The sequence below is a fragment of the Aspergillus wentii genome, assembly GCF_001890725.1.
Source record: "Aspergillus wentii DTO 134E9 unplaced genomic scaffold ASPWEscaffold_5, whole genome shotgun sequence".
NCBI lineage: Eukaryota > Fungi > Ascomycota > Eurotiomycetes > Eurotiales > Aspergillaceae > Aspergillus > Aspergillus wentii.
Window position 1 is genome coordinate 465393 of NW_024467836.1, and position 16591 is coordinate 481983.

The 16591-nt window shown below is 51.8% G+C and overlaps 6 protein-coding genes across 6 annotated transcripts; 4 read left to right on the forward strand and 2 right to left on the reverse strand.

The window, feature by feature from the left end:
• The first annotated feature begins 113 nt into the window (after nt 1–113).
• Nucleotides 114–2825, forward strand: ASPWEDRAFT_41697 (RNA polymerase-associated protein). The gene is made up of 4 exons (XM_040835625.1): nt 114–684; nt 759–1504; nt 1556–1695; nt 1746–2825. The coding sequence occupies exons 1-4, from the start codon at nt 479–481 to the stop codon at nt 2463–2465; spliced, it is 1812 nt and encodes a 603-aa protein (XP_040687496.1). The 5' UTR covers nt 114–478; the 3' UTR covers nt 2466–2825.
• A 270-nt stretch (nt 2826–3095) lies between these two features.
• On the forward strand, nt 3096–7004 carry ASPWEDRAFT_113502 (uncharacterized protein; the record flags this gene model as incomplete). Its single annotated transcript, XM_040828412.1, has 2 exons — nt 3096–5872; nt 5924–7004. 2 exons carry the CDS (start codon nt 3096–3098, stop codon nt 7002–7004), a joined length of 3858 nt encoding a protein of 1285 aa, XP_040687497.1.
• A 175-nt stretch (nt 7005–7179) lies between these two features.
• ASPWEDRAFT_112642 (uncharacterized protein) lies at nt 7180–8160 on the reverse strand (the record flags this gene model as incomplete). The annotated part of the gene is made up of 1 exon (XM_040828345.1): nt 7180–8160. One exon carries the CDS (start codon nt 8158–8160, stop codon nt 7180–7182), a length of 981 nt encoding a protein of 326 aa, XP_040687498.1.
• Nucleotides 8161–8784: 624 nt separating this feature from the next.
• Nucleotides 8785–10464, forward strand: ASPWEDRAFT_41700 (uncharacterized protein). Its single transcript, XM_040835626.1, has one exon. The coding sequence runs from the start codon at nt 8789–8791 to the stop codon at nt 10331–10333; it is 1545 nt and encodes a 514-aa protein (XP_040687499.1). The 5' UTR covers nt 8785–8788; the 3' UTR covers nt 10334–10464.
• A 50-nt stretch (nt 10465–10514) lies between these two features.
• On the reverse strand, nt 10515–11894 carry ASPWEDRAFT_41701 (uncharacterized protein). Its single transcript, XM_040835627.1, has one exon. The coding sequence runs from the start codon at nt 11650–11652 to the stop codon at nt 10717–10719; it is 936 nt and encodes a 311-aa protein (XP_040687500.1). The 5' UTR covers nt 11653–11894; the 3' UTR covers nt 10515–10716.
• Nucleotides 11895–13849: 1955 nt separating this feature from the next.
• Nucleotides 13850–16421, forward strand: ASPWEDRAFT_173259 (uncharacterized protein; the record flags this gene model as incomplete). The annotated part of the gene is made up of 7 exons (XM_040831042.1): nt 13850–14016; nt 14068–14853; nt 14901–15109; nt 15155–15287; nt 15335–15547; nt 15595–15750; nt 15800–16421. The coding sequence occupies 7 exons, from the start codon at nt 13850–13852 to the stop codon at nt 16419–16421; spliced, it is 2286 nt and encodes a 761-aa protein (XP_040687501.1).
• Between the last annotated feature and the right edge of the window lie 170 nt (nt 16422–16591).

Below are 16591 nucleotides of genomic sequence, written 5' to 3' on the forward strand. Positions count from 1 at the left end.
GGCTCAAGCAGGGCGCCGAACAGACGCGCGCTTACGGCAGGGCTTGGCAAGCCATCCCCGGTCTGGACGTCACCAACCATTATTGGCCTTGCAAATCAACGACGGCGGCTTCAATTCCATTCAACCACTTCTTCCTTCGTTTTCCTCCCTCGACCCGCCACACCTCCCATTCACCGTCGCACGCAACCCTACTCTATAGCCTCTTGTTCGAATTTTTTCTATAATTTTTTGCTGTCTACTCGCCGATCTATACGTTTATATACCATTCTCCCTCCCCATTATTATCACCCACGCCTAGCCAGCTTTTTCCCGATCCTTTCTTTCGCGGCCACTCAGGGGTCATCCATTCCTTGGCCTAGACGGTCTTTCTTGCTTGAATCGGCGATTTCCTTCGCTTAATACCGTACGGCGGTCTCGCGCAGCCGGGTCGAGTTTTTATAGCACCTGACATTTCAGGCAACACCCGCGCAAATTCACTATGGCCGATGATCTGGACGCGGAGCTGCTCGCTCTGGCGGGTGACTCCTCAGACGAGGAGGCGTCCCCTCCCACAAAGCAGACAGCAGACTCTCCTGCTCCTTCTGCCTCTCCACGCTCACCAGACGCACCATCTAGCATGGCTCGCAAAGGTATCGCAAAGCCTGCTCGACGTAGTCGAAAGTCGAGGAGAGATGACGGTGAAGTGTACGTTCCTTCCAATCATGCTGCCTTGTCTTCTCGTCCGCGCGAGTCACCCAGACTGACAAAACTCTCTCCAGGTCCGATGGCGAGTCCCACGATTCTCGGTCAGTCAGCATGTCAGAGTCAGATTCTGGTTCAGATTCTGAGGGCTCAGCGCCTGGCGCTGAAGATGAGGGTCCTATATTCCCTTATGATAAGCTCTATTACTCGTCGAAAGACAAAGAGGACATCATGGGGATGCCAGAAATCCAGCGTGAACAGATTTTGTCCGAACGAGCACAGCAAGTCGATCGCCACAACCAGGACCTGGCTCTCCGCCGTCTTTTAGCGTCCCGTGAGCGTGAAGAAGCTCGCCAGGCGAAAAAGAATAAGCGAAAGGCTAGTATGGCAAGTCTCGAGGATGGGCAGCGTAAGAGCTCGCGGCAGAAGACTACACTCGGTGGACGCAAGGTTGGAGAAGCGTCGGATGCTATAGAGGCCTACAAGAGACAGCGTGAACAGAAAGGGAAACGCGACGAACAGCGCCGCCGCGATCCCGTCAAAGACCAGAGGTCTCGGACAAAGGAGGACATCTCTGACGACGACGCAGAAGGAGATAGTGAAGTGGAATGGGATGATCGAGACCGCTCCCCATCTCTCCCGAAGGACGACCCGCCTGCTGAACTCCGGGATATTCAGCGTACTCGTGTGGGCCGGAGCAACTTTGCACAAGTCTGTTTCTACCCTGGGTTTGACGATGCCATTTCTGGTTGCTATGCTCGAGTCAATATCGGTCCGAATAGGGACACTGGTCTGAATGAATATCGCCTTTGTTTGATTAAGAGTACGTGAGCAACAATCCCTTTCCCCCATGCCCTGACTAACCGTGGTTTAGGATTCAATGAGGGACGGCCCTACGCTATGGAAGGATCAAACGGTCGGTCATTCGTTACGAATCAATATGCAGTACTCGCACATGGCAAGGCAGAACGTGAATTTCCCTTTATTGCCTGCTCGGATTCGCCCTTCAGCGAGGTGAGTTCACAAATATCCGTAATCACCAAATCAAACTAACGATCTTCCAGGCCGAATTCAGCCGTTACCGTCAAACTATGGCCGTGGAAGACTGCAAAATGGCAACCAAGTCAATGCTCGCCGATAAGGTCGCCGACATCAACCGTCTATTGAACCACAAGTTCACGAACGAAGAGTTGAACGAGAAACTGCGCAAGCAAGCGGGAGGATTGGACTCGAAAACTCTGGTCTTCAAACGCATGGAGACTGAGAAGAATCTCCAGGTTGCCAAGGCTGCAGGCGATGAAGCTGAGACTGAGAGGCTCCAGGCTAAGCTGAACGAACTCACAGGGCCAAAGCTCGCCTTTGGAACCACCGTTTCTAAGCCACGTGTTGAGAAGCAGTCTGAACATGAGCGCCTTGCCGAGTTGAACCTGCGCAACCAAAAGCTCAATATTGAGAGCGTTCGCCGCGCACAAATTGAAGAGAGGAAGGCTAGTCGAAAGGCGGCAGCCGCAGTTGCTCGAGGAGAGCAGACGGCAAACCCATTTTTGCGGGTCAGAACTCACGCCAAAACCCACTACGATGCCAATGGCAACCCCAACACAGATGAACCTAAGAGCAACGGTGATGCCAGTCAGGATGTAACCCCCAACGGTGGAACAACTACGCCCCGCCCATCTGCCACACAAAAGAAAACGACCAAAGGTGGTGTCGCGGCCATTCGTCACCGAAACATGGATGATGAGAACATTGCCGCTTTGGATCTGGAACTAGACATTGAGATCTAGACGGTCAACACCCGACAGCCAGACCGCTGGTTGTCTACTCATGTATCATAAGATAAGGATAATCGGCCAAGAACTCTCATGACCCGCCAACTGCTATCATTCGGCCATTCATTTCGACCAGGTTGAGCAACCGGCATTACGAGTCCATTCTTGCTGCATTGACATAATTGGGATGATCTGATTTTCGGCGCAATACCATTCGCATGGGGTTTGTATTATTGAGCAATGAGCATTAAGAGCAATAAAATCTTTGCATAGGCGGGATGAAACGATCTGTAACTACTTTAAGCAATCTACAATCTACAATTCCATCGGCGATAAGCCCATCTGTAATTCTAATCTCCATCCATCACGTGTGCTTAAGAGAATCACGGAACGCGCGTGGAACGCGGGGCGCGTCGTCCGGTTGGATTCTCCGCCCTTGAATTGCAACGCTTCTGGGCAACCTGTCGACGACCTGTCAATGCCAGGCAATTGAGCCCTGGCTTTCATATCACACTTTACACGATTAAGCAATGCTTTATATTTTACATTAATGACGAATAATTCTTATTTCCAAGCGAGTTAATCATGTCTGCACCTTCTACGCCACGATCGACGCGGAGCGCGTCCCCAACGAACTCGCCTGGGATGCTCACACCCGGACAAAAAATCAAAGCCATGCTAGCTGAATTCGACAGCGATTCAGAATCAGACAGCGGAAAACCGAAACAAAAACCCGCGAAATCCATCTTCAACACCAATGATACTCAACGACAGGAACCCAGCGCAGATTCGGATGGCGACGATGGCAGCGATGAGGATGATGATGATATTGTCATGCCCAAGGGCCGGATGGCGGCTCGGATGCAGGCACAGGCAGAAAAGGATACATCCGAGGAACCGAACCAGAAAGAAACGGCTTACGACCGCGTATTGAAGACGATGCGAGCTGGGAAGGAAGAGAGCAGGAAATCGGGAAACGATGCTGGAGAAGACGATGCGGCGTCATCTGAAGAAGAGGATCTCCCCAAGGCTGGACCGAGGAGGAGACTCAATGCATCGAAGAAAACAGCCCAGGAAGATGATGCATCGGATCGGTCGGCGTCTCGAGAACGCTCGTTTTCTCCTATGTTCATGTCCTCGCCTACAGCGCAACGCACCGAAGATCGTGATCAGAGTGAGGAGGATGAATCAGACGATGAAGCGCCACAACCTAAGGATAAAGCTCGGTTGCGTGCGCTGGTTGCTCAGAAGCGCAAGGAGCGCGAGGAGAAGGAAAAGATCGAAGCGGAGAAGAAGGCCGCAAAGGCAGCGCAGAGAGAGCAATTCAGCTCCGAAGTTCTCTCTGGAGAGGACAGTGAAGATGATGGTGCTTCGGGGCACAAACTGACTCAAGAATCGCGTCCTGCGCGCAAGGCCAGCAAGAAGGCCTTGGAAGAGATGAACCGCGAGACTCAGCGAATGAGCAGAAACATGCAATTAGCTCACCAGGCGCAGACCAAGAAGAAGATCACGAAGGAGAGCTTTTTTGCACGATTCAACTTTATGCAGCCAGAGGAACAAAGTGCGCCAGCTCCCCCGGCGGAGAACTCGTCAGCGACTGCCGGTTCGCAAAATTCGTCTGATGCTGAGGCTCAGAAGAGCAAGGAAACCCCACGTACATCGCCTGTCCTGGGGCCGTCAGATAAACCATCCGATCACGATCCTACAAAAGCCCAGCCGGCAGCATCGACAGAAAAGGAGGCGGTCGATGAAGAGATGACCGATCTTCCCAGCCTGGAGGGAGTTCTAGCTGGATCTGCACCACCAGAGCCCAAGGCTGCGCCGCCGCAACCCGAATCTAAAGTGACCCGCCCAGAAAAGACTAAACCCGAGCGAAAAGCGTTGACAAAACCGCCTGTTCGCGTTCTCATGTCCCGACAATCAGTAGCCCAGCACCAGAAAGATGATTCTGGTTCTGACGATGACTTGGAGGTTGTTACATCGCCTGGCAAATGCCGTCGGATTGCAGCTTTCGAAAATCTTCCCGCGAAGAAAGCCCAGGAATCATCCGCCATGTTGAAGCTGAAAGCCCTAGCTCATATTGGCTCCCCGACTCGACGGACGGCGGGCATGACTCCGGCTGAGTTGTCTGCCACATTGTTGCATCAGGCCAGACAACAAGCAAACAAAGAGCGGAGCGAAAGAATCGCAGAACTTAGGGCCAAGGGCATCATTATCGAAACGGCCGAGGAGCGCGCAGCTATGGAGGACGAGGTCGAGAATCTGGTGGAAAAGGCGCGAAAGGAAGCCGAGGACATTGCGAAGCAGGAAAGAAAAGATGCTAAAAAGAACGGCGAAGATGTCGACGATGAGGAGGATGATGATTATGAACTTTCCGGTTCTGAGGACGAGGGAGCATATGGTGAAGATGAAGATGAAGAAGAGGAGGAGGTGCATGCAGCTGCAAAGGAAGAAGGAAACGACCTGGTGGATTCTGAAGCTGGCGAGGACGAGGGCGAGGATGAGAATGAGGAAGAAGAGGATGATCGAACTGAAGTCATGTCAGAGGCTGGAGTACCATCTTCGCGTCGCAAACGCCCTACCCGAGTAATTAGTGATGATGAGGACGACGAGGAAGAAATCCAGGCACCCAGAACACCCTCCAAGCCGATCGCCCAACCAGTGAACAATGTCGAGCGCCCTCAAATTCCAGGCCTAGAAGGAGATGGTATGACCATGGGCCTTACCCAGGCCTTCGCTGGCACGTTGGGTGCAAGTCAAGATGGCTCTCAGCCAGAACCATCCACTATCCCTCTATCATTGCCTGACCCCGGAGCGCCAAACTTCCAGGAATCAGACTCACAAATGATTGTAAAGGATAGTCAAGAGCAGCGAAACGCGACACCTGACCTCTTCGCCGGATATGCCCATTCTGAGTCCCGAGTATCTGAATCGCCTGCTATGCGAGCCATGTCGCAATTCTCCCAACCCCCGGAGCCAACACAAGATGCCGGGTTCGTCTTTTCACCATTTGATCCGTCAAAGCGCTTCATGGGTACGCCGCACTCGACTATCGAGACCGTTGTGGTGGGAGACCAGTCTCAGAATGAATCCCCGATTGCTCACAGAAAAGGGAAGCTATTGCGGCGGGGTCGAGCAGCCGAAGCTTCTGAGGAAAAGGAGGAAGGCGATTTCGAGATTGAAGCTAGTGCTTTTGATGTCATGAAGAAAAAAGCGAAGAAGCCGAGTACACCATTTGACAGGAAAAAGAGCAAGGCCAAGGACGTGGTGGAAGACGCGGCCGAGGAATCAGAGGACGAGTATGCCGGTCTGGGGGGTGCCAGTGACGACAGCGAAGATGAAGAAGATGCGTACGATCAACAGATGATCAACGATAATAGTGGAGAAAAGGTCGATGAGAAGCAGCTGGCTGCACTGAATGCGTATGTTCTTCCACTCAAGAATAGAAAGTATGGATATTAATTTGTTTGCAGGGTTCACGATCGAAACACCGATGAAAAGCAAGTGGCCAAGCTGCTCAAGGATATCACTACAGGAGCTCTCAGGCGGCGAAAGAATGCGGACGACGACTTCGATCTGGATGACTCGGACGATGAACTCCTTGCCCGTCGACGACAGAAACAGAGAGAAAACGCCCGTATGCGCAAGGCACTTCTCGCCGATGAAAAGGTTGGCGAGATCGCCGAGAACCCCAAGAAAGCAGCATTCTTCCGAGCCATTGAGGACCGCGATATGGATGATGATGTTGGCTTGGACTTCCTTGATTATGAAAAGGAAGGTGCCTCTCAGGAAGAACCATCTCAAAGCTCTGAGGGACAACAGAACTCAGCAACCGACGAAAGCAACAAGAGAAAACGTCCTCTAGAGCCGTCCGCCGAAGACATCGCCAATCGCCCTCCACCACATCTCCGTCGTAAGCCAGCCAGCGCCATGTCCAAAAAGCCTGCTTCTTTGGCAGAGATCCGGGAGACCCTTTCCTTCCTCACGGAACGGCCTGAATACGACTCATTCCACGAGGACGCATCGATGGATGATGCCCCTGAACAGGAAGAGCATGAAGACGATGAAGACCGGGAACGCAGTGAAACTCCCGACGATAAACGGGAAACCAGCCAGTCAAAGGAAGAGTTCACCATCCCCAGTCACCCGCGCCGCACCAAAGGCCATGTGGTTGACCGTCTCGCTCTACTCCGACAAGCATCATCCAACTCGGCGACATCCTCATCGGCCAACTCTCGTTTTGCGTTCCAGGTTGGCTCTGGAAATGATGCATCCGACATTGGATTCCGACCACCCTTGCTTCGAAAGACAACGACAAGCTCTTCGTCGTCCAGCACGTCGAAATCTAGCGCACAGCGAAACCCCAAGGCACCTCCGTCTGGAGGGTCTATGGCCAAGAAGGGCGCTGTCAACTATTACACTGCTGCGCGGGAGAAGGAGCGCGAGAGGGAAATCCGATCGAAGGGTCGATCGGGATCGAATGTTGCTGCGCTGTTGAACAAGCATGCTGGGAACCGACTGGGGGCTTTGGGAGGAAAGGGACAGTGGGATTAATTTCTGTTATTCTATTTGATGTTTGATGTTTGGGTAAGGTGTTTGGGAGGCATTATGGGAGGATTGGCGTTCGCATGGATACAAATGCGGGTTGATACTGGTAGATATGAATATATTGTTGATGCACTATCGTCTATATACCGTCTATCTAGTCTATTGTGGCTGTAGATATCAGTTATTGATATCTCTCCAGAATTGGAAACAAATCCATCAAAGAACTGATCGTTTTGACTCCTTCTGGAGTACTCCCCTCATCGCCCGGAGGAAGATAGTAACTATCCCAGCCGGCATCAACAGCAGCCCGATAGTCCTTGACATATTCATCGCCAACATGAATACAAACCCAGTCATCGACAGAGTCCGACTGACCATCCAATTTCCGGGCTTGTCGTTTGGCGATGTCAAAAATAAGCCGGTTGGGCTTTTCTTCACCGGCTTCGTAGCTGGTAATGATGAGATCGAGATCATTTACACCATCACCATTCTTATACGCAGACGCAGACGCAGATGCAGATGTAGACCTCTCCTCAAACCCAGGCAATCGCATACTCGACACGCCCTGATCAGCCCTCAAATCACCCACCTTCAACCCCAACGACTTGAGAACCGCCGGAATGCGATCATCCGAGTTCGAGACGACGCCCACAAAAACCCGATCGAAGCCAGCCAGCCCACCACCACCATGCCCACCACCATGCCCACCACCATGCCCACCACGGCCCTGTATCTGCCTCTGTTTGACCTCCCTCATCTTCTCGAAAAACGGCATCGCACCGACACAAAGCGCATATCCCTCGTCACTCGCGAACCGATCTAAAAGCCGCTCGATCAGTCCATCCGGTAATGTCAGCGTGTTGGGGTCTGTGTTCATCGCGCCCGCGAAACTCGCCCGGATCACCTCCTCCCACCACTGTCTGGGCCCGCCGTAGGTGCCGCGGAGGACGTCATCGCGGCCGTAGTTTGGTCGAGCGGCGGATTGGGCTTTGAAGGCGGGTTTGAATGCTTTTTGGAGGGCGTCGGAGGTGATGAGGGACTGGGGGAGGTTGAAGGCGTGGGCGGTTGCGGCGTATTGGTCGGGGACGGGGAGGCGGGGGTGGAAGATTGTCCCGAAGGCGTCGAGGGTGAGGAGGAGAGTTCGTGAGGGTATTCGTGTCATTGTATTATAGTATTAATTGATAATATGGATGGATGAGGTGAAGTAAAGTGATTGATGAAGAGAAGATGGCGTCAAGAGTGGAGAGAGAAAGGAAAGTCGGAGATTAAAAAGCTCGGAGTTGGAGATAAGCATGCGATACAGACTCAATTATGAGGCCCGGCATTCATCAATTACTCTCTTCTGAATCTGATATTTGAGACTCTGCTGACTCTGAACCTTGGGCAAAATGTCAGAATCGCCTTTATGTTGAGTTGATCTGTCAAAACTTATCTCGACTTCACTTCTTCGACGTCACCTCGTCCGTTTCTGTCACATCCGTCAAAACGTCAACCGTCGTCAAATATGCATTCCACTACTTGCAAATGCAAGGATCTTGACTCTAAACAGAAACTAAATCCTTCTCCTACGAATAAACCGCTCTCAGCCCGCCGTGATGCCCTATCTCCGAGCTCCGATGACGCGTCCCGCTATAGACTAACAGCCCACGTCGAAGCTCCACAGGATAAGGGATATTTCTTTCTTATAAACCGTTGATCTGCTCTGATCGTCGCATTTGACATTCTGGATCTGTTATCTGTTTGGATTATATAGAGTGCAGATTAGATCGTGTCAGATCAGTCAGCCCATCATGGGTTTCTCACTGCGCTCTCTTATCCTGCTAACCTGCATTTCGACTTCAACTTCAGCATCAGCTTTACCACCTTCATCATTAAAAGACTCTCTGACCTTCCCACCAAATGCAAACCACGTCTTCAACGCTATCCAGGACTCCATGCGTCAATGGGGCTCCTCTCTCCACCACAACGGCATGTCCTTCTTCCTAGCCACCGTGCCTGCAGGAACCCAATTCTACCATGGCGACGCATCGTCAGACCCAGTCACAGGCAGGGAATGGCTGGCCTTTGAACCCGAGCATGCAATGGTATTTGCCAGATCTCATCTTGGTCCTCCTCCTCCCCCGTCTGATAAAGCAGATGGTGAGAGGCAAAAGCCGCTATCACCACCACCACCACCACCCAAAGACGACGGCAATGACGAACCAGGCTGGCTGCACACATACATCGCGGCGAAGAATCTCCGCCTCCTCTACGTAGACGGAATGTCCGCCGCCAAAACGACAAACGGCACACTCGACCTCCAAGATCTGGTTCTCTTCAACGGCACACTCGGTACCGAGAACCCGATGCAGGAGCGGGCGCGCGCAGATCTATTCTGCAAGATGGCGCGCGAGACGTGGGGCGATCGTCTGGATGGACTGCTTCGCATGGAAGCCGGGTTCGAGATTATCCTCTGCTCGTTTGAGCGGGACTTGAAGGAAGTGCGCGTGACGCAGACGAAACGGCAGGAAAAGGGTAAAGGTAAAGGTGGAAAACCTGGAATGCCAGGCGGAGACACCTGGATCAAAGCCATCACGGCACGATACGGTGGCATCGGTGGTGATCGCGTGCGCATCAACCAGGAGGACTTCGTCACGGCGTATAACTACGGGCTAGATCTGTTCCCAGGCAACGAGAGTAAACTCCCGCGACTCTCGCATCTGCCACTGGAATCCCTCCAACCCATCCGCGCAGATCTGCACAACCTCATCATGAACCACGACACAGCCGAACCGTCCTTCAACTGGCAATCCATCGCCGACATGGTGGTTGAACGCTACGCCCACAGCCTCCACTACCTCATCTCCCCCTCCATCACGACAACCTCCCACCTCCACGCCGAACTCGAACGCCTCCTCGCCCCATTCATCGACTACAGCGCCCGCAATGTAATAGTCGAAGCAGACCGGTGCGCAAACCAATTCATACCCGCCCAAGCACCCACAGAAGGCACCGCCTCCCGTGCCGTGCAATCCATCGCACACACCATCTGCCAGAGCCTACTTCGCGCGTGGGAAGAAACGGACTTTGAAGACGCCGTGGCAGGGCTGCGCAATCTGGTGGAGTATCTGTCGTGGTCGACGTGGAAGGAGTGTCGGGGGTGTGCAGATAACGAGGTCTGTGTGATTCCGATCTGGCCGATGGGGACGGTGGAGGATTATGAGAGTCCGAAGTGTAAGGATGCGACGAAGCCGGAGGACGATGGGACGAGGTATTGGGGGGGCCATGGGCCGCCGGGGAGTAAGCATGGGCGACATGGTGATGGGAGGCCTTATAAGACGAGGGAGGAGCTGTAATGTAAGTATTGTCAGTGCATGTTAATGGATGGCAGAGTGGATTATTCTAACTATATTCAGTTGAAACTGTAAAGACATCCAATATATTTCTATTAGACTATTAATATTAAACCTCAGTCATTACCATTTAAGGGATGTTAAATGAATACAGCTTCTACAAGTTATCAAGGTAAGAAAAGAAAGTAAAATCTGAATGCTAATCGTGATAGTATTACATTGATATGCCAACCAATATGTGCAATTAAAACCTCTATCTGCCACAAAAGTACAAAAACGGAATGGTATTTATAAATTCTCATGCGAATTCGTTGCCGCGTACACCAGCCCAATCAGACAATGACACGGTCAGGGAAGCTCATCTTGTTCAGATAAAGAGCTCACATTTACAAGCTCTCGCCAACGGTCTTGACGACCTCACCGACGGCCTGGCCGAGGCCACCGAGGCCAAGGCTGGCGAGGAGGCCAGTGACGGGGTTGTCGAGCTGGATGAGGAGAGCACCGGTGTCCTTGCCGGTGACGACGATGAGGTTGTTGACGTCGCCGGCGATGTCCTTGACGAGGTCACCAGCGTTGCCGGCGGTCTTGATGACCTGTCCAGCAGCCTTGCCGGTACCGAGGAGGCCGAGGTTAGCGAGGAGCTCAGAGACGGGGCCGGAGACCTGGACGAGGAGCTGCTTGGAGTCGGAGCCGGTGACGGTGAGGATGTTCTGGGCCTGAGGGCCGAGGTCCTGGACGATGTGGTCGCGCTTCAGGTTGGCACCGAGAACACCGAGGAGGTCACCGACGGGCTTGCCGACGCCACCGAGACCGAGACCAGAGAGGAGACCAGAGACGGTACCGTCGAGCTCGATGAGGAGAGCACCGACACCCTCGCCGGTGACGGTGAGGACACCGTCGACGGCGTGGCCGACCTGGGTGACGAGGTCACCGACGGAGGCGGCGGAGGCGACGACGGCACCGATGGGAGTGCCGACGCCGGGGAGAACGCTGTTGACGGTCTGGGCCACCTCGGGAGAGACCTTGATGAGCAGCTTCTTAGCGTTGGGGCCGGTGACGGTCAAGACGCTGTCGACTTCGTGGCCGACATCCTGGACGATCTTGCCCGAGGGAGCAGCAGAGGGAGCAGCGTTGGTGGCAGAGGGGATGAGGTTCTTGACCTGGGAGAGGTCGGAAACAACAGGCAGGTTTCCGAGCAGCTGAGGCAGATCCTTGAGGACGGGGAGGTCGCCAACGAGATCACCGACGAGGGGGAGGCCGGTGGGAGCGGCGAGAGAGGTCGAAGCCAAAGCGGCAACGGCAGCGAAGAATGAAGCCTTCATGGTGATATATTATGTATCGGAAAGAAATTCAAAGAAGGTAAGATTATATATAGCAGGGATGCTAATATGTGCAGTGCGGTTAAAGAAAGACTGGAGTGGGAAGGAATGAATGAATGAACGAATGAATGGCTTGCTTCCTGGAGACCAGAAGAGCAGGAAAAGACGAACGATTTTATATTCGAAGAAGAGATTATCCCCCTCCCCTTTCGGCCGTGTTGACGTCGATTGCGAGCCCAAGAAGCGAGTGGGCATATGCAGGAACCAAACAGGACTATTGAATGAAGCCATTATGGATAGCCTCGTATGGGGTGGAGAGGGTGGAGATGGGCGACGGGGGCTGGAAAGGGAAGATCGTGCATTATTTTCATGTGCTGCTGCTGATTCCTGGCAGGATGCAGATTGCCACGAGTTAGGCAATAATAAAGTACAGACTATTGAAGATGAGGTTATTGCGAGAAGACGCGATATGCAGGCAGTCAGGGATAAACAAGCTTAAGCAACCAGCCATCAACGTCACCAGCAGTTGAGGATAAAGTAAATTGCATTCATGTGATTGTTCGATCCGAGTCGGTCCTTACATCCACTTAATATCAGGCAGTTTTATTATCATACGGGGATAGACGGGAGTGCTGGCGACTCCATCCGGCAAATGAAGCTATCCAGATCGATCAAAAACCTGACTCATGGCCATATAAGATTCAACTAACAAACGAACCATCCACCCGGAAATTCAAATATTCGATAGAATCAATAATGTCACTGAAGCCATGAAGCTATTCCCTCTCATCCATGGAAAGGAACGAAAAACGTTGGCCACAGTAATTAAACGCTACTGTCGATCGTCATCCCTGGTGTCGCCTACAGGAAATAATGCGCTCCACTGCCGGCTCCACCGATCAGCCGCGCAGCCTGTTCCTTGCATCCGAGTGCTGAATCGCGGCCAGTGAGAGGCTGGAGGAATCATATTATGGTGTATCCTTGCTGCATTGAGAGGTTATGGTGTGGCTGCTTCAGGAGAGGCTTTTCGCCTCGTAAGGATTAAGGAATAGGAGAAGATGAGCAATGATGAGCCCGAAAGTGCCGGATCTCTCGGATCGACGATCAGGAGGCAACTTTGAAGGGACTTTTGGGAAATTAACTGTGACTATTGAACTATCAGAGTTTGATTCTGATTGTAAATTTGCGATGGTGATGTTGTAATATTATTGTGGTGTTGTAGTCATTATCTTTCATATGAAGTTGTACAGTTATGCTATGCAGTTATACAGTGTATACAGATGATAGAATATCAACAACAAATATATAGAATAGCAGATACAACAATACAAAAATATCAGAATATGAATATTCTGCAAAAATAAAGTTATTCACGGAAAAGAAAGGAGAAAAAGAAATAAGAAAAAGAAATGAGGCTGTGGTGTTTAAGTTATCTTGATATGACTGATCATAACGCTGATGTGATATAGATAGAGATAGTGATAGACATGGATCAGCATTCTTCACAATTGAAATATTGTTATGATTAAGTATTATGATTAGGTGTTATAGGATATTGATTTTGTTGAAATGGTTGACTTTGAATGAAATGCAAATATATATATTCTCCCTTTCTTTCCAACTCAATATCTACACTAATCATCGACCTTTATGACATTTGGCTCGTATTTGTTAAAGAAGGACTATTTTAGGATTATTAAAATATTATGAGAGAAGTACTTTAGCCATAAGAATAAATACTGGCACTGCCTTGTTAATACTTAAGCTGTTTACCTGTCACTAGATATAATAAGTAAGAGTACTACTTCAGGACCATGGCCGATAAAGGAGATTTAATTCTAATATATTAATATCTCTTGGAATAAACCCCTATTACACTACGATTGTCCAAATCTCAACGTGACTTCATACCACAATTTCCAGCTTTCTTTGCCTCGGGTTTCTTAATCCGACCGCGTATATCCAAATCCATCGATTTACCCTCATTCTCTGGTCGTTTAATAAATCTTGCTCAACACTCCAGCAGTATGAGGACAGAAATAGAGACTCTAGCCAGCCAGTTTTGCATCTCTCACAATGTCAAAGCAACAACTACTCCTCTGGTCCGATAGCACTCAGGCGTCTCCGGGATTTGTTTCCCGGAGAAAAGCCCAACTCCCATCAATGCCTCATCTCCATCATCTCGCAACACTGTGGAAAAATGCCACCTCGATCCCTTACGTCAAAGTCCGCCCGCAAGCATGTCACGACAGCCTGCAATCCGTGCCGGGACGGGAAAGTGAAATGCGACGGTGTGCGGCCGGTTTGCAGTAACTGTCGGGCGAAGCAAAAGGGCTGTAGCTACCGGCTGGCTGATGATAAGCGCAAGTAAGCAGAGAAGGACTTTCACGGAGACAGCGTGCTGAGATGTGTTTCTAGAATACCCTTGCGAACGACGATCACCGTCCTGGCGAAGAGAATCGATCAGCTATCGCGCTATATCCAGGATCGGGGTCTGGAGGCTCCACAGATGGAAGAAACCGACTATCTGACGATCAAGGGCATTTTTGAGATGGTTGATCTGACGCTCGACGATGCGCCTTCAACTGCATCTGACTCTGGTGGCCTGGAGGGTGCTCCAGATAAAGCGACCCTCGACGATCATACTGCGAATACTGCGGCAGGGTCATCGCAGTTGGAGACCGCGCATTCAGAAATACCCGAGCATTCTCACCATCCCAGGATGCCGATGTTTTCTGCCCCTGTCCTGCATGATTCTCCGAATGTGGCGTCTGCGCTGCTCGAGCTGGCGGAGGCGGACCTACGCGGGAACGAAAGTGCGCTTCCAGCAAACGACGAGGAAGAAGAGGAGGATGAAGTCACGAACCAACTGTCGTGTCGCTTGGGCAAACTCCAGGTAACCCATGGTGGGCAGTTGCGGTATTTCGGATCCACGTCGAACTTGACGTTGCTGGATATACTGGTGGATATTGCGCCTTCGGATCAGAAATTGGTCCAGCAAGAGACGCGAGGCGCGCTGGAGAATGCGGGCCTGGGGATCACCGTTGATGAGACTTTCGAGAAGCATCTGCTTCAGCTGTATTTTACCTGGCACGACCCTTGTTTGCACGCCGTGGAGGAGGAGGTTTTCTGGAGGTCGAGGGCGCAGAAGAGGTATGATGGGGCTGACACGACGTATTACTCTCGTGCGCTGTCTGAAGCCATGTGAGTTGCCATTCCTGCCAACTCGGTTCTCGTCGTTAATGAATTAGGTGCGCGGTTGGAGCCACGTACGAGTCCAAATATCATCCAGACCTAGTGACCTTTCCCCGATCCCTCGCCGAGTTCTTCAGCGATCGGGCCAAGATTCTACTCGAGTCGGAGTTGGAGAACCCTTGCCTGGCGACGATACAGGCCCTGGTGATCTTGAGTGCATATGAAGCATCGTGTACCAGGGACACCAGAGGGTGGCTATACAGTGGTGAGTGAACGCCCATCAACCCTGGCCTTCTACTGACATGTGCAGGAATGGCGATGCGGCTCGCCTTTGACCTTGGACTGCATCTTGACATGACGCCGTATGTGGAACGGGGTACGATTCCGTCCATGAATTACGAGGTTCGCCGGACGACCTTCTGGGCCGTCTACATGAGTGAACAGTAAGTAGTCCCTTTTTTGCTTTTTTTTATCACCAGCTGATTTTCAGATTCTGGGGATACTATCTAGGTCGACCGACTCGGAGCCCGATGGAGGGAGTCACCGTGCCAAAGCCCGATTGGAATAATTCACCTCTCAAGTGGACTCGGTATGGTTCTCTGTCTCTATCCGGGAACATGGCCAACCTCCCGAATCCACTGGGGATGATCTGCTACCAGTGGGTTTCATTGTATGAGTACATGTTACCACTGACGGACCTTTTGTGAGTATTTCCAGGCATCATCTCAATAAATCGAGCTGACCGTCTAGATACGGCTGCGATGAGATCTCGAAACACCAGCTTCAAAAGCTTACCTCTGATACCGTCGAGAAGCTGAGGTTCTGGAAGGCCAGTCTCCCACCGCAGCTGAACATCTACGAAAAGGCACCCTTTTTACAGCCGCTCCCTCACGTCCTGGCTCTGCAGTAGGTTATCTTCCATTATTTATACCAGATTCAGCACTGATACTCGAAGCATGCAATACCACCAACTCATCATCCACTGCCACCGACCCTACATCTCCCGCCACCACATCCAGCCGCAACCCCCGCAAGGCCCCGGCTCCTCGCACGCCCGCATGATGTGCATCGAGTCGGCCATTGCCATCGCAAAAACCCTGACCCTCTACGAGCGCCACTACAGCTTCCGCCGCGCCAACTTCCAAACCGTCTCCTTCATCTTCTCCGCCGCGCTGATTCTGATCTTCGCCATCGTCCCCGCACGCGGGCAGCACGAACACGACCGGGAGCTCGTCGCCCATCTCAGCACCTGTTTCCGGGCCCTCGATGAAATGGGCAGTCAGTTTGAGAATGCACGGCGGACGAGTGCGTTTTTGAATACGCTGCAGCGGGAATGGCAGACTCGGCGGCGGAGTCAGATGGCGCGGGGCGTGAAGAGGAGCTTTGATTTCTCCCACGAGCCGTGGAATGACAACACGATTGCCAGCCTGGGCGGCTCTACGGAGGACTCGGGATTTGGGAGTGAGGGGCGATCTGGGTTGGGGTCGTTGGAAGAGTCCTCGTTCGCTGTCGACTTTATGGAGCCGGATCTATGCAATATTCTGCTTAGTGAAGGGATTCCTCGATCGTTTGTATAGGTAGCTAGATACTTGTCTGCCTACCAACCGTCCCATCCAGCTTACGCGTATAGTTACTCTTGTACTCGCGTAACACTCAACACTAACGATAAGCTTCATATATTCTACCTAGAAAGGGGCCTCTATGAAGGACTTTTAGACAGGTTAAAGGCTAACCAAGCCATCTCCAT